Source organism: Saccopteryx leptura, chromosome 3 (genome assembly GCF_036850995.1).
Source record: "Saccopteryx leptura isolate mSacLep1 chromosome 3, mSacLep1_pri_phased_curated, whole genome shotgun sequence".
Taxonomy (NCBI): Eukaryota; Metazoa; Chordata; class Mammalia; order Chiroptera; family Emballonuridae; genus Saccopteryx; species Saccopteryx leptura.
In genome coordinates, this window is record NC_089505.1 from 34400710 (window position 1) to 34425403 (window position 24694).

A 24694-nucleotide genomic window follows, 5' to 3' on the forward strand; every position below is an offset into this window, starting at 1 on the left:
GGGCTTAAATATATATTTTGTATATGTTTGTTGTCAGGTGTCTTTCCTTTCATCTCTGGGGCCCCTGAAGAACAGACTGTTATGATACCCAGACACCCAAACCGGGGAATGAATGTTTAATGTTTAGTCTTAATCACAGACCTGTGCACCCTCCTTCTTGGAAGTTGAAATAACCATGGGCACAGTGGTCACATTTCTTTCCTGTCACTCCAGGCTGGCACAAACATTGACCACTCTCTTCACAGTCGAATGATTTAGACCCAAAGGAATTGCAGTTGCAGGGAACACACCCTCTTGTAGACTGTAGGCCAAAGGTTTCGGGCTGGGATAGGAAAGGCAAGAGAAACATTAAATTTAAATCAATTCATTCACTATAAAACAAGATCATTGTACTAAAAGATCAGGGAGAAAAAAAGGAGTCTAACGGTTATGAAAGTTTATGAAGGTTTCTTCACTGATATTATGACAACTCAGTTGTCGTTCAATCTAACGAAACATTTTTATAATTTCCAAAGATAAAAGTTTAATTACTTTGAAATTTCTCAAGATAAAGGCAGAATTAGGCTTTTATTATTCAGCTTGATATATTTTTACTGGCCTTTCCCTATACTTTCTAGGTTCTAACAGCACTGTGGAAATAAGCTATGGTTGGTATTTTTATTTTAATTAAAATTTTTATTTGCTTAAATCCTAATAATCTGCATTGATTATTTTCATATCAGCTCTTTCTACTTGGTAAAACTGCTTTCAATATTGTTCCCCACAGCCTAAAATTAAAATAAATTATTTCCTCTAATATTTAATCTAAAAATTTTTCATATATCCACAAATACTTCTAATCATCACTATAGGGCTCACACTATAAATATAATTTACAAGTTATGCCTATACTGCCAAAATAATTGATTTGACAAATATCTAGTTTCTTGGGTTTTATACTGACAACAGAAACTGATTTATGAAAACATACATTAATAATTAGGTAAATGAAGGAAAACTTTTATACTCTGATGAGTTATTCATATGCATATCTCTTATCTACTTATAACACTTAAATTTCTTTGGTCAAGTTTTCATTACTTGCTTTGGCTGACTTTCTTGAAATACATGTTATCAGATGTAGAGTGATCTAAGAAAAGGCTGATGGATTAAAAATTACTCCTACAAGAAAAATGGGAAGAACATATTCTACTTAAGTATGTCAAGGTTGTATTTTTAAATATAAAGTACGTCACATTATTATGATATTTTAATGTAGAAAATTAGTCTCAATAATTACTTCCTTGTAAAAATTATTCCTATTTTGGAAAATTAGACTTACTACTTACTTCTTAGTAAAAATAAATCTTGCTACTTAATATGAGCCATTCAAAGAGAGCTAAATACGCTTCATTATAAGTTTTCCATTATTGATAACAGTAGAAAAGGTAAGTTATTTTATTAGAAAACAAAGTCATACTAAAAATTATTCTTTTAAAATGACTGCAGCTAAGAATAATTTTGTATTTAAAATATAAAATATGTTGAATGAATTTGTTAATCATTTTATTTATATATACTGCTGACTTTATTTTTAGTTCTAATTCAGATTTCATTACATGATTAAAGAAGTGTACATCACTTTTAAGAAATAACTTACATGATTCTGAAATTTTAAATTCAATTTTATAAAGAAAAGTTAAAACATATATTTTATTCATAAAAATAATTCAATGTAAGATTCTAGACACCTTGCCTAGAGAAATAATAAAAAATTGAGAAAATGTTTAAAGTACAAACATGCCCATTACAATATTATTTATCATAGTAACTGTAGAAGCACTTGAATATTCAATGTTAGAGAAAATTTGAAAAATTAAATTATAATACATTCATGCTATGCAATGATATGCAATCATTAAAATCCTGTTTTGAAGCAGTTTTAATGACATGAATATGCTTAGTATATAGCATTAAGTAAAATTTCAAAAAGCGAAATACAAAATTATATATACACTGTGATTCTAATTACATACCTACAACAACACACCTACCACTTGGATACACACAAATAGAAACCTATATCCATAGAAACATAATGTAGCAGAGGGTTGAATTCCTGCTAAATTTTTATACTGGAGACATTCTGATCAGTTATTATCCCTTTCTTTTACTGTGAGTATGCATTTCTTATTTAAAATCATAATCTCTTTTAAAGATTTCCTCACTTAATAGTATTAACAATACCTAACATTTACAGAGAACTGTCCGTATCTGTCTGTACTTCATGCCCTGTTCTCATGACTCCCCTGAAACAGTCATGGAGGTGTCCTAGAAGATCTTCCTGCACGAGAGCCTGCAGTGGGCAGTGTCACGGATTGGCAATGTCCAGCTTCCATTCTTTCATATCCACTGGAGGAGCTACACCAGGCCATGCTTCTTCTAGTCAATAACTGATTACAATAAAATACTAGGACTTTTCTGCCCAAAGCAGAATTCCTCTAACGGGCCAATTTTGCTTCAGTATTTCCCATTGCCAGGAACTTGGGATTTTGGCAGCGTGTACCCGATGAGGCTTTTCTACCCATTCTTTTCTTCCCTCTCTTCTTTCACCTAGTTTGCCCTGCATTGCAGCAGAAGGCTCCCTGCCCCCTGGGCTCCCTCCGCCTTCATCCTTCAGAGGCGTTTTTCCCGGTCAATCACTTGGCATTTGTTTCTTAGAAAATCTGAACAGATGCAAACCCTGTGAAGTAGGTCCTACTAGCGATGAAGAAGCTGACTTACAGAAGGACTTAAGGACCTGTTTTACAGCAGGAAGTGCTGAGGCTGGAACTGGACCTGAGGCAGTCTGAAACGAGAACTAGTTTTCTTAAAATGTCAAAGACATGAAGCCATGCTTTTTTCCCCTTTGCTTCTTTACTTTGTACTTCATTCTCACTTTCTTCTATCCCCTACACTCAGCTCTCTCACCAACTGTGATTCTCCATTGCGAGTCTCCTGCCACTCTGCAGGTTGGCTGTGGACCTAGACTCCCCTCCTCCCTTCCTCTCTTCCTTCCATCCAACATTCATTTTGTTTTGCCTGTGAGAAGGGGTAGCCTACTTAGGTGGTAGAAAACATGCATCCTTACTTTGTGTATGTTGTGCGTTTACAGTGTGTAAAAATGTGTTTCTTGTGTTGTATACCCTAGAGCAACACTATGGTGTGGACATGCAATCAAATCATTTATTATGCTGATGAGATTGTCAGGTAAACGGGCTGAATTTTCTTGGGCGAGTCACTTTCTTTGCTAGATTTCCCTTCATTTGTTCATTCATAGAAGTGGGTTTGCTATAAATAGAAAGTGAAGCCCTTTCCACTTTTGAGACTAGAGGTTCCTATCCATAATTTTTTTCTTTGTTTTCTACACATCCATCATTCGTTGAAACTTTATTAACTTATGAACTTGAACGTACTTTTGAAAACACGGAGAGCTACATTTTTTTTTTTAAAGGCAAGGGTTTAATCAGGAATTGTCTGGTTTTTGCATTTGCAACTTGCACACTTAGCAACCATTTTTTGGTAAAATGGCACGAGGGATCGTCAGCCGCAGCACACAGAACACAACATGCCAGGCAAGAGCCATGCAGCGCCTCTGGGATTACCCGAGCCGCGGGCCAGTAGGCGCCCCGAGGGCACCCGCTGGAGCTGCTGGCCCCCCACCGCTGGGGTGGCCCGAACACCGGCTGTGCTCTCCGCGGATGCTCCTCCCGTTGGTGCACCTGCCTGCCCAGGTTGCACTGCTTCCCTACGAAGCCTGATTTACAGACACATCTTCCTGCAGGGTCGCAGTGCCGTGACAGAGAGCCAACGGGATTGCAGTCACATAACACACAGAATCGTTTCTCTGAGTCCCACCACATATTGGACTTTAAAAGCCAAGAGAAAAGAAAAAATAAAAGAAAGAGCATATGATATTATTCAAGAGAAAGAATCAAACATCTCCAAACTTTCTACAGAAAGGCCTGTTCGATGACATCGGAAAAATTCCTGTTTTTGTTTAACAGTCGTTAGCACAAAAAGTTTGTATTTATGTGAGAAGTGAAGCAAATCCACCTGCTTCCACAGAGGACTCTTAAGGTCTTACCATACTGAAGGCAGGACAATTTGTTCAAGAACAGAGAGCAACAGGATTTTATTATTGTTTCACTTTAGTGAAAGGATCTCTAAAAAATACCTCGATTAGCTTCTCTACTGAAACCCTTAGAGTGCTCACATGAACTAACATCTAAGTAATGGAATTAGAACAAAGAGTTTACTCAAACTAAAGGGTATGACACATTTTATTCTGTCCAAATGTAAAGGCAAAGGAAAGAATATTTTACTCTCCGTAGACTGGACAGTAAATTTGTATGTTTTTTGATTCAGCAACATCTGAAGAACAGTAAAGATTACACAAATGCACTTCTGAGAAAATATAAGTTGAAGGTCAAATGCTAGTTACTGTATAGCAGATATCACTCTTATTTTGAGAAACCATTTCAATGATCACAGTAATTTCACATGCAGAATTAGATAATCCTGAACCTTTCAATACACTAAGGTGTATGGCATTGGAAGCTAATGAGACTTTTCAAGGAGGAAGGAATTCACCGCCAGCTCCTCCTGCTTACCTTACATTCATCACACCGCCGGCCCTGCACGTTGGGCCTGCATTCACACTGTCCTGTTCTAGTGTGGCACACCTCGGAGAAGGAGCCATTGGCATGACAGCGACAAGCTATAAAAAAAAAAGAGAGATCAGCCTCTGGGAAAAAATTTCTAATAGTCTTAAAAAGACTTATTAAATAATAATATCTCCAAGATAGTAACACTGTCAACTAACTTTTAAAATAGAATGTTTTCTGGCTTGCTAGATGTTCTGTTAGGCATTATGTCATTTGATCCTTACAAGTCTGCAAACTGTAAGATTAATTCATGTAAAGTTTTAGCACAGTACCTGGCATATCATATGCTAGTGAAATATTAATGTCATCATCATTATTCCAATGTTAAGAATGAAGACACTGAAATTCAAAGAAGCCATAACCCGTACAAGGCCGCATGATTTGTAGGCGCTACTGCTGCGTCCATCACTTCTCCAGATGTCTCACTGTTTTGTAGGTACATTGGGATAACATTTAAGATATTATATTTCCATTTTAAGTAATGCATATTACACTAGAGCTAAAAGAATTTTGAAAAATTATCAAAATTAATAGCAACCATAGCATAATATTAATATCACTATTAATCAAGCAACATTAATTGATTTTTTAAATTTAGTAATTATTTACTATGTGCCTGCTTTGTATTAAGCTCAAAATATGAGTTTGAGGAGGAAATTTTATTTATATATCCATCACATACATACCTTTAAGACTAGAAAGTACATAAAAGCATTGTTTCAAGTATACTAGCATAAATAAAAAATAAAATAACGCATTATATATATATATATATATATATATATATATATATATTCTATTTTAAGTGAGAGATAAGGAGATAGAGAGACAGACTTCCACATGCATCCCAACAGGAATCCACCTCGCAACCTTTCTCTGGGGCTGATGCTCTGCCTACATGGGGTCATATTGGCAACTGAGCTATTTTTAGTGCCTGAGGTGGAGGCTTCTCAGAGCCATCTTCAGTGCCTGGGGCTGATGTACTTGAACCAATAGAGTCATGGCTGTGAGAGGAGAAGAGAGAGAGAGAGAGAGAGAGAGAGAGAGAGAGATGAGAGAGAAGAGGAGGAGGGAAGGAGAAGCAGATGATCACTTCTCCTGTGTACCCTGACTGGGAATCGAATCAGGGACATCTACACATTCAGACCTATATTCTACCACTGAGCCAACCAGCCAGGGCACATTATAATTAAAAAAAATATTTTTATTTTACAACTTACATACAATCTTCAAAGATAGAAAATATATTTAGTTTAAGTATTCATTTGTCATTTCTGTGTTATAAAGATGTCTGATATTATTCTGAAACATATATCAATCTAAAAATTAAGTGGCCTTTTCACAAATGTAACAGTCCTCAATGGCTTACTTTGTATTGAATGAGTGTATTTTAAATGGTATATATAATTGCATTGATACCAGAATACAAAGTATAAGAGAGAGATGATATTTAGAGTATTTACGGATGGTTTTGGAAAATTTTGTACAATATTTCATGTTTATGGACACTCTGATCTGAGCACACTTTATAAATACATTATAAATAGCTACTCTACCATCTTGTGCTATTATTCTGATCATCTGACTCAAGATTCTACTTAGTATTATTGCTTCCTAAAATCTGCTTGATGTTTCTTCCAGTAGTTTGGCCTTCAGTGCCTGCCAAGCAGACAGTGGTTGAGTGGGTGTTGGGGAGCCAGCCCACCTGCAGCCAATCACTTACCTTGGGGTTAGCCCAAAGATAGCCCATATTTGGGGTGTGAGAAAAGGCTGAAGACAATAATTTCTTTAACAATGCATTTTATTTGAATGCAATTACTATCTATACTTTTAATTTCTTTAATGTATATTACACATAATCTATGACACATACATATTTTTAAATCTCAAATAATATAGAATTTAGAAGTACTTTTTCTTAGAGTGAGAAATATAAGATTAAATTGACCATAATTAATATCATCCTAAACATAATGAAAGCAATCTAGAATACTTAAGTGATATTTTTAAATGAAATGTATAATATCATAGTCATTCTTAATTAAAGCTAATTATTGTCAACTTAAAAATAACAAAAGCAATGTAAAAATTTTAAGAGGCGTTTTTAAAGAAATGTATGACACTTAAACACTATACATAAATTTGAAAAGCAAAATATATTTCTTTGTAGTGGTGTACTTTTGATGAACAAATCTAGGGGCAACTAAAATAATGCTTTATCAGAATTTTCTTCTCTTGAGAGTTTACCATCTATGCATAGAAGAGCTATTGTATCTGCAAAAAATTATCAAAATAGATAATAAATTAGTCTCTTATACTTTTAGTCTTAATTACATCCTAAGGAGCATTAAAAACCATAATTGTATCTATTGCTCATGGCAAGTGGTATAAAAATTGGTGATGATTCAAAAATGTTTTCATGCTATATTCTTCTGTGTGATCTTAAGGCTTCACGCTACAGATCCCCAATATACTACAATAAAATTAGTAGAAGAACCTCCTGAGACCTTTTGGAGGGGCTTATTGGAAACTAAAACAAGAGAGATCATGAAATGATTAACACAGCCATAAAGTGAGTAAACCCCAGCTACTCATGAACACCGCAAGCACCACTGGGGAAGGAGATGCCATGTGTGAGCTGCGGGCCCACAGGTTCACCAGATACTGTCTAGGGAGTAGATTGGTTAGTTCTCACAGAAAACTATGAACCTTTATGTAAATGAAAAAAATTGAGTCTCTATGACGTCAAATGTCTTGACCAGGGTCATATAGCTAGAAAGTGCAGATTCTAGGTAACATATTTGAACGGGAGAATTTCTTAAGCTCATTATGATTTTACACAGATTCCCTAATCCTACAATGGTTAACAAGCCTCCAGAGCCTATTGAAAAGCTTGCTTTAAAAAAAAATCATCAGTTTACAGATGATATTAATAGATGTCAATTGTTCAGGAGTGATTTTTTTTTTTTTTTTTTGTATTTTTCTGAAGCTGGAAATGGGGAGAGACAGTCAGACAGACTCCCGCATGCGCCCGACCGGGATCCACCCGGCACGCCCACCAGGGGGCGACGCTCTGCCCACCAGGGGGCGACGCTCTGCCCCTCCGGGGCGTCACTCTGTTGCGACCAGAGCCACTCTAGCGCCTGGGACAGAGGCCAAGGAGCCATCCCCAGCACCCGGGCCATCTTTGCTCCAATGGAGCCTTGGCTGCGGGAGGGCAAGAGAGAGACAAAGAGGAAGGAGAGGGGGAGGGATGGAGAAGCAGATGGGCGCTTCTCCTGTGTGCCCTGGCTGGGAATCGAACCCGGGACTTCTGCACACCAGGCCGACGCTCTACCACTGAGCCAACCGGCCAGGGCCAGGAGTGATTTGTTTTTAATTCAACAAATTGTCATCTTCAAATGACAAAAAGCTGGCATGTATTTTACATCTATGAGGAGAAAGACACCTTTCATATTGAAATAAATATCCTACCAAGTCTTTGGTGTTTACAGCAGGGATGATAGCAGGGGACTATATTTTCAGTAGTTTTCATATTTTTCCATTTCTGTACCCACTGAATGGTTTGAAGAGTCCCTTCTTACATAATGCCACTGGCAGAAGTAAACTGTTGGGCTGATTCTTGTTTTGCTTAAAGATTATAACAGCAGATGAAGCTGACAATGGCAGTGCAAAGATTTCCCTTGCATACTATATTAGCACTACATAAAGCATTTGTAAATTCTTTGCGACACTGTGTAATAGAGCTAAGGAGGGAAAGGCGAGGGAGGGAGGTGCCGACTCACGTGAATGAAGTCCTACAATACCTAATTTTGTGAAAGGAGAACAGCAGTCTATGAAGAGTTCTAAGGTGAAAGTTAATTACTTAACAATATCAATGACTGTGTGTAAAAACATTGATGAAATGCAGAAATGTAAAGTTCACCTATGAAAGGAATATAGATTCACATTTACTGATAGATACTAATGAAACAACATGGGCAGATAAATTTATTTTGGGAAAATGATTAGAGTTGAGATCAACAATAAAGGATAAATAGATCCTACTTATTTTCAAAATTCTTCTTTCCTCCTATGGACATACATTTATTTTAAAAATCTTTTTCCACATGTAAAGAGAAATATGTGTATTACCCGAAAAACAGCGGCACTGCAACAATGCAGCAATCTTCAAATGATTTACTCGATTCATTAGTAAAAAAGTATTTTAGGATATGCAGACCCTGTGTATAGGTTGTGCCTCTATCATACATGTTTTACACATAATTTCCTCTTCTCCGATCCCACTCAAGAACTCATCAGATGCTTTGAGGTGCAATGCATCAATTCTGTCAGGGACATCAATAGTTCAGGACTTACGCTGACAGTTCTTTGCATCAACTGCGTCTCCGAAATATCCATCAGCACAGAGCTCACAGTACCGGCCTGTTGTACCTGGCTTACATATCAGACAGGAGCCAGACAAGCTGTCACAGCTGCCAGGGATGGAGAAGTCAAGGTTGTCATTGCATTGGCATGGCTGACATGATCCTCCAAGTACAGAAGGTTGTCCAAAATAGCCTTCTGCACACCTAAGGCAAAAAATTTCATCAGTGAGCATTTGGGAGGAATTAATGAAACCCATCAGGGTAATGCTTAGGTATTTTCCACACCACCCCTCTCCCAGGATATGTTTTCCTTTTAAGTGTTCCTTTTCTCAAATGCAAGGTGATTAAAAAATGTTTTTCCACAACTGTAGTGTAGATACAAGATGAAATCCTGCCAGCCCCACTAGTAATTAGATTTCAGGGAAAAAAAAAATCTTGTTACTGGCACTGAAGATGAGACCAAAGCATAATAAGAAACCTGCTCCTAGCACTCCAGAGGAATCCAGGTCCATGCTGGAAAGCCTTTGTAGTACAAGACATCATATGTATCTACTCCAATTGGTTGTTTTCTGTACAAATTTGTAAGGTTCTCTGGTTTTGTTTGTTTGTTTGTTTGTTTTTGTTGCAGCAATAGCTTGTTATGAAAAAACAGGCTCACAAGGAAATTCAGTAGTGAGAATTCAAAATTTATTAAATAGAAAATTATAAACCAAAATGTCCTCATTATTATTTGGGGTGGAAGCTATGGGTATCTCTGCATTAATAATAAGTTTGTATGTATTTGCATATCCATATAGAGGTAGATTTTCACTAAGGAGTCTTTTTTGAAAATTACATATGCCTGTATGCTATGATAACATGCCAAGAGATGATACTTAGCTGTGCCCACAACTCTGTAGCAAACTCTAGGTTTTTTTTTTTAAAGGACTAAACGTCATTATAGACATTATGGGAAAAAACAAATGTTTGTTTATTTATGAGGCATGGCAGAGATTTTTTAAATTATAGTATCCAATTGCCCTTTCTCCATATGCTAGATTTTAAAATGCTCCTTCATGTTAGAGATGGGTGCACAAATATATCTTTTTTTTTTATTTTTATATTTTATTCATTTTAGAGAAGAGAGAAAGAGAGAGAGAAAGGGGGAGGGAGCAGGAAGCATCAACTCCCATATGTGCCTTGACCAGGCAGGCCCAGGGTTTTGAACCGGCAACCTCAGCATTCCAGGTCAACGATTCATCCACTGCGCCACCACAGGTCAGGCTAAAATATATCTTTAGAGGAAGCACCCATTTATATTCTGCCCTGTCTTCTCTTTCAATGATGTTTGCTCATGCTTCTTATTAAGTAAGCCACAGTTGCCGAAAGAGAAGCAGAACAGAGCATCTGAAATCTTATGGTCAGGGTAGTTCTGTTATCTGTGCTGTTTTAGCAAAATAAATAGTCTTTTTCAGCAAGGGTCAAAATTGAAGGGGAACAAAAACCATGTGAAAGAATATAATTTCTATTGAACACTACTTTTATTCTCAGCCACTCACACATGGCTAAGTCATTGTGTAATAAATGCTCTCTACCATTTGAAGGAGAAATGGTTTAAAGCCAGTACATCATACAAGGATACTTCAATTACATCCGAATTATGTTGCAAAGTCATTAAGTTGGTAATATACGTTGATTATTCTAAGTTTTCTAGAACATTTATAGATGCCATAATAGTCTTTTAAATTAACCTTTTACCCTCATTTATAAAATGAGATTATTTTAAAAATTATATTCACAAAATATTTATCAGTTGTAAAAGTCATTGTACAAATATTGCTTGGAAAAGCATTGCCACCCACACAATATAATTGCTTATTAATTCTCTTTTGTAAAATATGAACTAATATTTGAATGCTTAAAATTCCCCCACAATCCCTTCAGGAGTTGTGTTTGACAAATAGGAAGATTCTTTGGAATTTTAACCTATTCTTTTTTCTTACTTGATATTCAGAGCTTATAATCACATCCACATATATTCACATCTCATTTTGTTTACTATTAAGAGAGTGATGTGCTCCACTAGAATAACAATACACAATGATCATTATCACAGCCAACAAAAACCCATTATTTTCAGTTTACTTTCCTCAAAATGACTTACTGCCCTCAGGAGAGATGGTGTTATAATAAGATCTGGGGATTTTTCTTAACATAGATACCAATTAATAAGTCCAACATTCTCTCACAATGAAAAACACCTTAGTCCATGAGAAAATAACTACAGTTAAATAGAGTAACTGAAGAAGCATCTGCTTTTTATTTTTTGTTTTACGATATATAAGAAAACTTACTGACTATACATGATAGATAATTCATATGCCACTTTATTAAAAAGTGCACATTCATGTTTTATTACTGATGTATATGTATGTGTTTCTATACATGGAAAGGTATTCTTAGATACATTTATTTATTTATTTATTTATTTATTTAGTGAGAGGAGGGGAGGCAGAGACAGAATCTCACATATGTCTTACTAGGATCCACCCGGCAAGCCCACCAGGGGGCAATGCTCTGCCATCTGGAGCCCTTGTTCAGTTGCAACTGGAGCCATTTTTTAGCACCTGAGGCAGAGGCTATGGAGCCATCCTTAGCACGTGGGGTCAACTCACTCCAATTAAGCCATAGCTGCAGGATGGGAGGAGAAGAGGAAGAGAGAAAAAGAGAGAAAAGCAAGAGGGGGAGGGGTGAGAAGCAGATTGACGCTTCTCCTCTCTGCCCTGACTAGGAATCAAACTTGGGACATCTACATGCTGGGCTAATGTTCTACCACTGAGCCAACAGGCCAGGGCCTAAAATGTTTCAATTGAAATTAAAAAGTGATTTTAGGATCAGTGAATACAATAGTGCTAACCATATAACTTTATTAATAATGATGGTTTTGATATTCTGATCAAGTTGGATTTACCTAATAAAAATTAATGTAATCACAGTCATTTGGACTTTCTAGCTTCTCAGAATTTTACTTTACCGATATTGCTTGTCATTTAAAATCTCAAATCCTCTTATATGCAGGATAGAATGAGGACTTACAGAAAGGGTTCATTGGATTCCTTGCTAGAGAGGAATGCCTTGACATAACAAACTCACCATTCCTTTCCACATTTTTGCTAACTTTTTCAAATCAAAGTGCAGTGTTTTAGAAAGAGAACCTTTAAATGTAGATGACACTCCAAATATGCATGTAATGTGTTTTTTTCTGTTGATCACTTAGAGAGACAGAGAAGGAAAAATAAATGAGAGATGATAGAGATAGAGATAGAGATAAAAAGAATGGCAGAAGGGGAGAAAGATAACAATGAGGAGAAAGCAACATTGGTGAGACTTTTATCTCACTCTTCTCTATCTGGTATTCACCAACTTTGGGCTGAAATTGGTGGCCTGTGTTGCCATGATCTATGGACTGAAAACAATGCTTCAATCTCCCTAAGCAAATTGGAAAAGCTCTTGCTTTTCCCCCCTCCTGTTCTTCCTCAGACATTTACTAAACAGTTTTGTATGGCACAGTCTTTGGACTATAGCTCATGAAGAAAGACATACTTACAAAAGCAGCGCCAACCTACTAGAGATAAGCAAACACTTTGATGGAAGCATAGAACAGCAAGCAACTCAGATTAGGGTTAATGAAGGATGCCTTCAGGATGGTAGAGCCGAATTGTAAGAGTTGAGCAGGCAGAGGAATGGATGGGCTGCCGTATTCCAGGCAGAGGGAATTGCAAAATTGGCAAAGGCAAAGAGCATGGAGGCTGGAGTATAGATGTAAACAGCTGGGCAAACATTCTGTATTTTCTTTATCATCCATTTGGCCAAATAAGCTAAAGATTCAGGGAGTTTCCCTGCTTATATGGTCCCTTTCCACAAATTATTTTCATTTATTATTTATTTATTTATTTATCTTTAATTAAGTGAGAGGCAGGGAGGCAGACAGACAGACTTCCGCATGTGCCCCAACTGAGATCCACCCGGCAAGTGCCCTACAGGGTGATGCTCTGGCCCACTTGAGGCTGTTGCTTTATTGCTTGGGCAACCGTGCTATTTTAGTGCCTGAGGTGAGGCCATGAAACCATCCTCAGCACCCAGGGACAACTTGCTTGAACCATTTGAGCCATGGCTGTGGAAGGGAAAGAGAAAGATATATATATATATATATATATATATATATATATATATATATATATATATATATAGAGAGAGAGAGAGAGAGAGAGAGAGAGAGAGAGAGAGAGAAGGGTGAAGGGGTAGGTTGCAAGAGAAGCAGATGGTCACTTCTCCTGTGTACCTTGACTTGGATTCAAACCTGGGACTTCCACACACCAGGCTGATGCTCTACTGTTAAGCCAACCAGCCAGGGCCACAAATTATTTTTTATTTTTTTTATTTTATATATTTTTTTGTATTTTTCTGAAGCTGGAAACGGGGAGAGACAGTCAGACAGACTCCCGCATGCGCCGGACCGGGATCCACCCGGCACGCCCACCAGGGGCGACGCTCTGCCCACCAGGGGGCGATGCTCTGCCCCTCCGGGGCGTCGCTCTGCCGCGACCAGAGCCACTCCAGCGCCTGGGGCAGAGACCAAGGAGCCATCCCCAGCGCCTGGGCCATCTATGCTCCAATGGAGCCTTGGCTGCGGGAGAGGAAGAGAGAGACAGAGAGGAAGGAGGGGGTGGGGGTGGAGAAGCAAATGGGCACCTCTCCTATGTGCCCTGGCTGGGAATCGAACCCGGGTCCCCCACATGCCAGGCCGACGCTCTACCACTGAGCCAACCGGCCTGGGCCCACAAATTATTTTTTAAAAAGATTCTCTCTGGCATATGCAGAAAGATGAAGAGATAGTGGGCATAGCTGGGCACTGAGGAACAAGAAAGAAGGTGTATTGGCAAAAAGTGGGCACACTGGGTTTGACCCTCTAATCTATCCCTTGGCTGAGTCCTTTTGTGCTGTGTACAAACTGTGAGATCATGTGAGCAGCCCTTTGAAACCTCACATGGAGTCAAAATTTTGCTAACAGAACTACCAAGTAAGTGTAAGTGTCTCTCTTCCGTTATTTCTGCAACTCCACACTCCACATCCAGGATTCAAGGGCTCACAGAGACTGCAGCATGAGTGGAATCTCCTCAAAACAGTGATCTGATTACAATTAGATTTGACTCAGAGTCAGGCACTTCTGAAGCAGAGAACATTAAACTTGGATTTGGGAATTAAATTTTAAAAATCAAAAAAAGAACTACATATTACTTAAAATTTCTCTTGATGCTCCAACACTCCTCCTTTTATGCCTTTCTAGATAGTGTCTCCTTATTGGTTTTCCCCTCTTGTCCCGATAATAAAATACTAGGAACTTAGTAAAGAGCCATAATAAATACCTCATCCCTGACTCTCTAAATTCTTACTTACTTTAAAACAGTCCCCAGAGGAAAGCAATAATATGTCAAAGTATGGGTGCTTTGGCCCCAAGCAAAAGCTTTCCAAATCTCTTAACTGGAGTTCTACATGAAACAGAAGAGCCACCGATATTTTGTCATATCTTGGTTTGCTATCCTCTCTTTCATGATCTTTCATCCTTCTCTTAAATCCAAGGCCATCTTGTGCTACATGACAGAGTGAAGGAAGGGATTCGACAGGCAAGAGAGCAGAAACATAGGGATCTTCCAGACTTCCAGCTCTAAAAGTCACAATTTTTATGAATGTGACATCTACTCCTGCGAGTTATTCCCAAAGACAAAATGGGATGGAGATGGAAAGGCAGACGGAGGAGTAGTGATGGCAGTAGAGAAGCTGGTGCACCCCAGTGTGGAATGAAAGCAGCAGAATGTGTCCTGTGCCACCCCCCCCCACAGTGGCATGAAAAGAGTGTCTAGAGTTATTAGACCAGAAGGGGAAGGTAATTAAGAGGAAATGAAAAAAGAATAGGTCAGAGCAACATACTTGGATGTTACTCAGAGATTGTTGGCCCCACCAAATGTTCATTGCCTAAAATATAAATACTCAAGCCTTTTGGTACTAAATAAGCTTGTTTGAACTTGGGTTCAATCCTGAGAAGTGGAGAAGAGAGAAAAAAAAACTTAATTTAAAAAGTCATTGAGATATAATTGACATATGACATTGCGTGACTTTACAGAGTACTTGACAGATTATGTTTCTGAGCTCTTACAGCTCTGACCTATGGATAATTAAGTATCAGAATAGAAATTAAATTAAGATAAAGAATGTAAAGTTATAATTCCTGTCCATCTAGCTTTGCTCTGAGATGCATTCTTGCAATAGTATAAAAGCTGGGACTGGATGTTCAAACAAAACTTGAAAACAATGAGTTCAATAACTTGAACAGATTTCCTCATTCCAGGACATGTCATAATTTTTTTTATCATGTTAATAGGCATTCCCCAAGCTTATGCAATCACAGAGCTCTATTGCAAGAACATCTACAGTTTGGGAAACGCAGCTTTGGTTTTCCAATCACGTACAGAATAGTTCTGATGACAAGATTTAGTTTCTCCTCCTTACGCCAGCTCTTATTCCCCCTTCCTTTCCACTAAAGCTTACACATCTCAGAAAATGTTTCTCTTAAATATTTTTGGACCCAACTAAGGAACTTCTTGGTTTACATAAATACAGAGAAATGACACACTCTAAGCATCCCTGGAGAACTCTAATCCATTCTTACTAGAAAAATAAATGATCCCATTCTCCATATAGTGATAATTTAAGATAATTTTTGACTGAAAAGTTTGAACCGGAGATAAAAAATGCCATTTGATAAGGTACAAATGCATATTTCCACCTTTCTTTAATCAGATAAATGAAGATTTTAGATACAAAATCATGCTTTTTATCAGGTATTTCTCTCCTTGGTGATTTTTATTATTCCAATTAGAATTATCCCTAGAATCCATTCAAACATTCTCATCCACGTTAAAGATGTGGGCTGCTTGAGAGCAAGGATTATAGAATGCATCTGTGTATACAATCTGTCTAGCCCTGAACCCAGCAAATGGTAGTTGCTGAACAAATGTTTGTTATATAATTTGAAAGATTTTAAATTGTAGATGGTTCAAAAACTATTGTCTAACTGAAAATACAGAGCATGAAGCAAAGCAGTATAAATATTTCATAGACTATGGTCATCTATGTGAATGGATTTAATAACTTTATATGACAGAGCAGCTATCATTCTCCAGCTGCTTTAAAAAAAAAAAACGTTGCCAATCGTCAGCCGGATAACGTGTATGTGGGGTGGGCATTAGGCATTTGATGTAAATCTGTCTTGGTAATGGTATGTTCTGCTATTATCTTAAATGATACACGTTTTCTTAAAAAAAAAAAAAAAACACTACACAATTAAAGACCTCCAGTTTCTCAATTGCAAATAAATCCTTCTTACTTTAACTCTGGTTTTCCATTATGAATTTATAGATGCCGCCGTATACACACATAGTCCTTGTTGCTGCTAAGAACGGTCACTGGCACTCTGTGCACAGGCTGCTAGCTGCTGGCTAAATGCCCTCCGGGAGACTGGCTCCAGCTTTGTTTATGCACCCTGGTTGAAACAGGGTGATGGCTGCCAAGAGGACAGGAAAAGACAGGCAGAAATAGCCCTCTGTGGAGTTAGCTTTGGTGACAATGGGTGAAAGCAGGTCCTCTGCACCCACCTCACCCCCTGTCCCCCTGAGATGGTTGCAAAGTGGACTCTTCTCAATGCTAAAAACAGAGAGGTCGTGTTGTATTTATCAATAATATCAAGGGGGAATTTCGTACCATTTCATACTGAAACTGAAATTCAGAAGAACTCTTTTTTCAAAAAGATTTTAGGAGGAAAAATGATCACAGAAATTACATAAAATATCTTTGGTTCCATGGCTGAGCAGGCTAGTGACCATAAACAAGAATTAAAATACTGTCTTGGAAGTACTCAGAAGAGGATATAAATCATGATAATAAGTTATATTTTATTTCTATTTTCAAATTTTATTTAAGGTAAATTATGAACCACTTGCTGAACTATGAACTACACATTTAAGCCACATTTTAAGGACAAAAAGCTAATTATGAAAAATAAATGGTGCCAATGTAGACAGTAAGATAAATCTTAAAGTGCATGACTTTCCACTTGAGCGATACTTTCTAGAAAGATTGTAGGTTAATGCGTAACCTTTAAGATTAAAACATTAATCAAACATTTCTCTGAGTGAGTGGAGATTTATAGAGCCATTTCTAGAGAATAAATAAACTATAAAAATATAATGCATTTGTTTGACAAGTGTGGTAAGAAACTTTATTTCATCTTACTGAGTGCAGCGGCTTTTCTGGGGTAGTGCAAAGGATGATAATGCCTGTGGTTTTATAACTCCCAAGGTAGAAATCATTTTGAAAGATGGCGTAGCCCGTGCTTACCTCTCACAGCGTGGTCCTGTGTACCCGACAGGGCATTCATCACAGATCAATCCAAGACTTCTGTCTAAATGGCACGTCGGGCTAAAGCTATGTTGATGTTGTTGGAGAACAACAGAGACAAGGAAAAAGCACATATACAAAGTCATTAGCAGCATATTTTCACTTCTCTCTCTCAGTACTGCTGTGACAAAAGGGTGCAGGCTGGTCATTCTCGTCTCACAGACGGAGATTAGGGTCTGGCCAATCGAGGATGAAATGACATTGCTATTTCTGCAGACGTGAATATAGCCCAGTGGAGAGCAATATCCTGGTGACATGTTATTAACTGACTTTTGACTGTTCTGGGTCTGTGATCATCAGTAACAAGTGGGACTGAACTGCTCCTTTCTAGGGATTCCCCAGGCCCAGCAAAATACTGCCTCACATTCTCTCTCCAGCCCAATCCTTCTGAAATTAAGAGCCTTCCAGAAATACCTGCCAGAGATTTGGGAAAACTCAGTATATAGAAGTGGAAGTGGTGGTGACAGCGATGGCGGTGATGGGGTTCCTACGTCCAGTACTGCTACCGCAGGTGTGTGAATGTGTGTATGCATGTGTGCACACGTGTGTGCAGGCTGCTGCCCATAAGTACTCATAGGCATACTGTCAACCCAGAAGAAATCCTCTGTAAAGCTTTCACAAGAAATCAAGCATGTTTATTCTGCCTAAATGGATAATAAAACCAAAGGAATTAAAACAACCTTTCCATTTCTCATCTTCTGGCATGTTCCAACATTTACCTCACTTTTTGCACATATTTCCCATGTGGATCTGAAGTAACAGAGTTGAACAGCAAGTCTGAAAACAGCCAAGTAACTGTGTATTAGCCTTAGCCTTCAACAGCATGTTCCTTGACTTGTGAGAGACACCTCTCATGCGTGAACCCTTACCTAAGATTGACACAATGGCTCTCTGAAGAGTCATCAAACAGTCCACATTCTGTGCATTCTGCTGCTCTATCATTTTAAAAGGAAATGCCCCCAATTAATCTTTTTCCCATTATGTCTTTCCTAAATAGATTTATTTTCTATTATATATGACAGGACAATTCAGTAGAGGCTTGCTTGATGGCTAAATGAATTAAACAGAGAACAACAAATTAAACAGTGCAAGTCCTGATCTCGTTCTGCTACTGACACTTGCATGAGTTTGGAATACTTTCTTAACTAGTGCACATCAGATCATTGGAAATATTTTGAATAATATTCCTCTGGCTTAACTCATAGTAGTCCAGCAAAGATTTAATAATCCTAATTTTTTGATAGTAGCAAGCTATCAGAGCAAGTAGTTCTATCATTTTAAACATTTCAACTCATGGAAAATCTAAATGAATCTGCTTAGCTAAGGACTGAGGGGATGAAGGGATGGTGGCCAGGTCTGTAATATCTTGAGTTTACAAATATTACCCAGATGTAATATTCCACATTGAAGGGTTATGGTGGCTGCCACAAAAAAGCATAACCAAGACAAATCTAGCCCGTGCTCTTTGAGGGGAGAACCATGTTTTAGAGATCAGGCTGTGGTCGGCCACCTGTGATCCCAAAGGAGTTCACTGTGGGTGATTTTCTTGGCAGGAATGTGACTGCATTGAAGAGAAGAGGCACATGTAAAAATGAAATAGAATAGGATTTTCCCCTCCTTACCCAATGACTTACAATTGTTTTCAGACAAAAAAAGGAAGATTTAGATTTTGACCAATTTCTAGAATGTGTGTACATCTCTTTTTAAAGACTGGCATTCTATAACTATCTCGTCATCTATGGAGAATGACTCTAACTAGAAGCCCTCGATTTCCTATCCATGAGGGAATATGGTGATTGAAAGAAAACTACACCAATTTTTTTTAAATCCTTGACATGGCTTCTGACACTTTAAAACTATTTATAAAATAGATTTTAAATTTTAAATACACTCATGCATTGCTTAAAGTTGACAGAAGTAAAGTGCAATGCCGTCATTGACAAAAAAGAACACTTTTTTTTCAGAAAAAATGAAGCAATGACAATGAAATGTGAGATTTAACTAGTTCTTCATATTTCAGAATGATTTTTGCTAATAATTTTATCACATTTTCCCAAAATTTTATGAGCTCATTGGGGCAGGCATAATTTTCCTTGTTCAGTGTCATCCAGGAGAATTTATCATGTAATACAGGACTTCTGAATTCTAATATGATGTTCTCTTTTTGTCCAACCAGCATTCAACCTACTTATAAGAATTAAGTATGTTTAAACTTTTGATCATATAAATGCTTTACAAGAAGCAGTGAAGTAAAATGTTCTCATAAAGTATAACTGTATTTGTGCTTTAATATTTTTTAATCAACATAAAATGAGGGTTTACTCCCTGATGGCGACAACTGAAATTATAGTTATAAAGAAGATGACATTCAGCACCAAAAGTAAACTGAGGATGAGAAATAAACATAGAAAAAAAAAAACAAAAAAAGGCTATAGAATTTGGATTGGCAAATGCAAAAACATGACTTGATTTTGACCAAAATATGAATTTAACTGCTCTGTGACAGAAAGAGAAAACTGCAAGATCATTGTTGACTTCAAATGGTTCCAAGATGATGCCATTTAACTCCAGTTGGCTAGCTCTCCCCTGGCAGAGAGGGTATTCTGCTTCCTGAACTACCTACTCCATGCCATGGAGGACACGAGAAACCCAAGAACAGCAAGCATTTTCCAAAAATAGGGGGAGGAAAAGAAGCTATTTTGGAACTATATAGCAAAGATCTGCATCTGGAAATAGCTTTTCTTAATGGCTGAACATAAATTTTTATATTTATAATGATTCATTTATAAGTAGACTATACATATATTCTATGTATAAATACGTATGTAAACTATAGGTGTATTCATTTATATATGTAAATATTTACAGGTAGATACAATTAGTTTTGTTCCAAAAAAGAATTTAATTCTACCCAGCAACATATGTACATTAAGATAATATGGATTAATAAGGTTAAAGATGAAAAGAATACTAAAAAGTAAGAAAATGAAGAGTGTAGTTAGAATGAAAAATACATTTCGTAAGGTATGTTCATTTGACAGTGGCAGATGAAGATATGGCTTTGAACTAGCTCACAGTTATGCAAAAGGGAATGAATTGCCTCTTGGGGTTTAGATGTGATATGAAATAAACACTCCTTTCATCACTGGAATAACATTCCCATCATAAGGATTGGACAATCAGGCATGTTCTGTTTGCAGATACAATAGAGAAGGAGAACTCCTTTAACTAATTATAACCTGGCATCTTTGGGTTGGGAAAGAGAAACCCGAGGGGATGAGTTGGTACAAAGGGATGAGAAGAAGCAGAGGACTCAAGAGGAAGGGCAGAAAAATAATGGGAAAACTCATTTACTTCAGGATTTTGGTTTGGGCAACATGAATTTTTAAAGTTTCTTCGTGTTTACTTTTTTCAGTTCAGTGGTCTCTGTTTTATATATCCTTAGGAGAACTGTTAAACTAACACATATTTCTTTGATTATCTCCAAATACGATGAAATCTGAATTAATCTCCACAATTGGGTTTGTAATTAAAATTGTGTTATTTTCTGTGTCTTTGGATGCAATATTTCTGTAAACCTGAGTTTCCTGTTCTGCAAAATGAGATAATATGATCTACCAAATAAAGCCTTTCACACTAAAATTGTATGAAAGTAAGCTTTTAGCATAGTGGCACAATAAATCATGGCTCTAATTTAATATTTTAAAATGTTTTGCCAAAGCATAATGATTTGTTTAAATTTTTAGGTACTTTGTTACTCATTAAATAATTAAACCTGCACTTTCTCATCCTGCTCTAGTACTTACAATTGAGTTAGCATAATGGTGGCCAAACCCTAGAGTCATTTTTATGATGAACATTTACAATTTGTCTAATATTAAGTTCTATTAATTTTTATTTTTGCTTTTCTTTAATGTCTCTGAAATTGTTTCTATTTCTACAGCCCCACTGGAAGAAGCATAGAGAGCTGAATATATGGGTTCTAATATCGGTTCTGCCACAAGCAGGATGTGTGATCACAATCAAATTACTTAATTTCTTTGGAGTTTAGTTTTTCTTTCTGGTTTATGGAACTAGCACAATATATCATAATAACCCATGTGGACATAAATAACACTATGTAGGAAAGTGCTCTAAATTATCTAACACACTGTAAAATTTATTAAGAGCATTGTGGCTATGGTCGGTTGGCTCAGTGGTAGAGCGTCGGCCTGCTGTGTGGAAGTCCCGGGTTCAAATCCCAGCCAGGGCACACAGGAGAAGCGTCCATCTGCTTCTCTACCTCACCTCCTTTTTCTCTATCTTTCTCTTCCCCTCCTGCAGCCAAGGCTCCATTAGAGCAAAGGTTGCCAGAGTGCCGAAGATTGTTCCATGACCTCCGCCTCAGGTGCTAGAATGGCTCCAGTTGCAATAGAGCAATGCCCCAGATAGGCAGAGCATCACCCCCTAGTGGACTTGCTGGGTGGAGCCTGGTCGGGTACATGTGGCAGTCTGTCTCTCTACCCCAAGGGTCGGGAAACTTTTTGGCCGAGAGAGCCATGAAGGCCACATATTTTAAAATGTAATTTTGTGAGAGCCATACAATGACCTGTGTACGTTACACATTATCCAATAAAAAATTGGTGTTGTCCCGGAGGACAACTGTGATTGGCTCCAGCCACCTGCAACCATGAACATGAGTGGTAGGAAATGAATGGATTGTAATACATGAGAATGTTTTATATTTTTAACATTATTATTATTTTTATTAAAGATTTGTCTGCAAGCCAGATGCAGCCATCAAAAGAACCACATCTGGCTCGTAAGCCACAGGTTCCCAACCCCTGCTCTACCCCCACAACCCCTACTTCTGACTTCAAAAAAATACAAAAAAAAATACTGTTGAATGTTTCTGTAAGTTTCCATCTTGCCTTATAACAGAGAGAATATTATTTTCTATTATAACTACCAATTTTAACAACAATAATTCAATGTGTACTCTTGAATGAACCCAAGAGTCAGCTTTAGAAGTGTTGCATTCTTTCAGAAATTTAAAATTTAGCATTCCTGTTGCATACAAAGAAGCATTCATAATGGTATTAGTAAACAGAACTTGTTGGGAGCCCACCCTCTGTTCAGCCTTGTGCCAAGAATATCTCTTATTTTATTGTGTGACTGATGAAAATCTATGATTTTAATAATATTATCAATTCAAACACATCCTGAGTGTTCAAGGGCAGATAATAATGTGTTTTTTAATATATTATTTAACCTATAACGCATGTCATGTCAGAAATTAATGAATATAAATCATTTGAAGTATTTACAATTTAATTTGTTTCCCTAGAGATAAATTTTATTACCTAGTTACAATCTATAGGTAGGATACATACAACACCAAGATGAGAAGGATAAGCAAAGAGTGAACATGTAAATAGTTGATGACATTGATATATATATGCATAATTTAAATATCATATGCCTATCTGTACTCATACATAAAAATAAATATAATAGTCTATGTCTTTCTACATACATGTTTTATTTAGCAATATTACGTAAGAAATTTGGAGTTAAAAAGTTTGTGATCTGTAAGATTTATGATCAGGGATTAAATAAATAAATCAACATAAAACCATTAACTAACTTTACACTTGTAGATGAAGATTTTAGCAACCTTTAGCTGATTTCTTTTTTTTCTTAACAAGATATCAAAAACTCATGTTCATATCAACATATTCATATTCACATCAACATATTTATATTCAAATATATTCAATTTATTCCCCAGAGTTTCTAAGTAAATTATAGCAGTAATGATTGGTTTAAAAACTTTTTAAGAAGGAGAGTTTCACTAAGGCATTATGTCCTATTATCTAGTGATTTTAAAAGAAAATTTAACCTGTTAGATTAAAATGAATTTTTTCCATTGCAATTGTGCAGTAGACTCTGTTAATTTTCCAAGTTGCTCTAACTTAAAAGACTTTATAGCTCTGAACACAAACTTTTAAGATTTTTAAAATAAATTAATTTCAGTATCCCCTCTTTCTACTATGAAAATGCTACATTTAAAGCTGGAATTTAAAATAAACTAATGCTGTCTTCCCAATTCCACTTGTAAGGATAAAATTATTACTTAATAATTCAATAATTATTTAATACACATTTAATAATTCAATAATTATTTAATACAATAATTATTTATAATTATTTAATATACTTTGAAAATGGAAAAATCTTTAAATAACTGTTTTTAGTGAATTGTCTTTATATTTAAAAAAAATCAAGATCTGTATAATTATACAAAATTATAATACAGAAACTTGATGAAATACAATCACTGGACCCTGGGACCTCAATCCCTCTGGCATTGATGAACGCTGTCTTAATGCTTGCTGACTTTTCTCCTCTCAACAACATTTAGAACCCACTACTAAGGTAGAAGCATAGTAAACAGAGGGGTGATCGATGAAGCCTACTTTTACACAAAGTTCTCTCCCTAACAGCCCCTCTGCATTTTGTAGTCATGTTGGTCAGGCTTGAGGATTAATCCATATGCTCTATACATTCAATTAATAAAATAATTCCAAAAACATATTAGGCTAGGTTTCATATGGTGCAGTGAATGGCCAGCTCTGCTGAACCGACACCTGTCCTAAGTCCCTGACTGTTGTCTGAGAAAGTGGTGCAATGCAGATGAGTGGAAAAATGCAATCCTTAAGCTTCCTTCAGTGAAAGATAGTGTTGAACAATGGGCTAAATGTATATTAGATGGTTCTGGAGAATTCATTTAGTCATAGTGATAGTAGGTCCTTCTTTATGTGATCTAACCATTCACAAATACACCAGAGAACAAGGTTTGTGTCACATTACAGTCAACATAGGCCTGACTAGTCATTAATTGTGAAAGACTTTAATTCTCCTATATTCACTATTTTCCAGTAGGTTCCCTGTTTGCCTTCTTCCTCTTCTCTGATACCTTTGGTTGCCAAAGGATTTCAGTTTTGTGCCTATCAAGGCTCATGCCCTAAATGCTGGAAATGATTTCACATTTTTATACATTAACCCAGTTTTCTATTTAATTACTTTTAATATTATCACTTAAAAAGCAATGTGTTTGTCAAAGAAATCTGCAAACAACTGAAAGGCACATGGACTTAAAATTCCAAC

General features: G+C 36.8%; 1 protein-coding gene across 4 annotated transcripts in view; it reads right to left on the reverse strand.

Annotated features, from left to right (window-relative positions):
- Positions 1–24694, reverse strand: part of LAMA2 (laminin subunit alpha 2) — a 627903-nt gene that overhangs the window by 209226 nt on the left and 393983 nt on the right. For all 4 annotated transcript variants that reach the window (XM_066373271.1, XM_066373270.1, XM_066373269.1 and 1 more), the window contains 4 exons: positions 17486–17572; positions 9045–9256; positions 4632–4738; positions 142–322 (listed from right to left, as the gene is read on the reverse strand). In XM_066373271.1, the coding sequence (XP_066229368.1) occupies positions 142–322; positions 4632–4738; positions 9045–9256; positions 17486–17572 (587 nt within the window). The remainder of the gene's footprint in view (positions 1–141; positions 323–4631; positions 4739–9044; positions 9257–17485; positions 17573–24694) is intronic.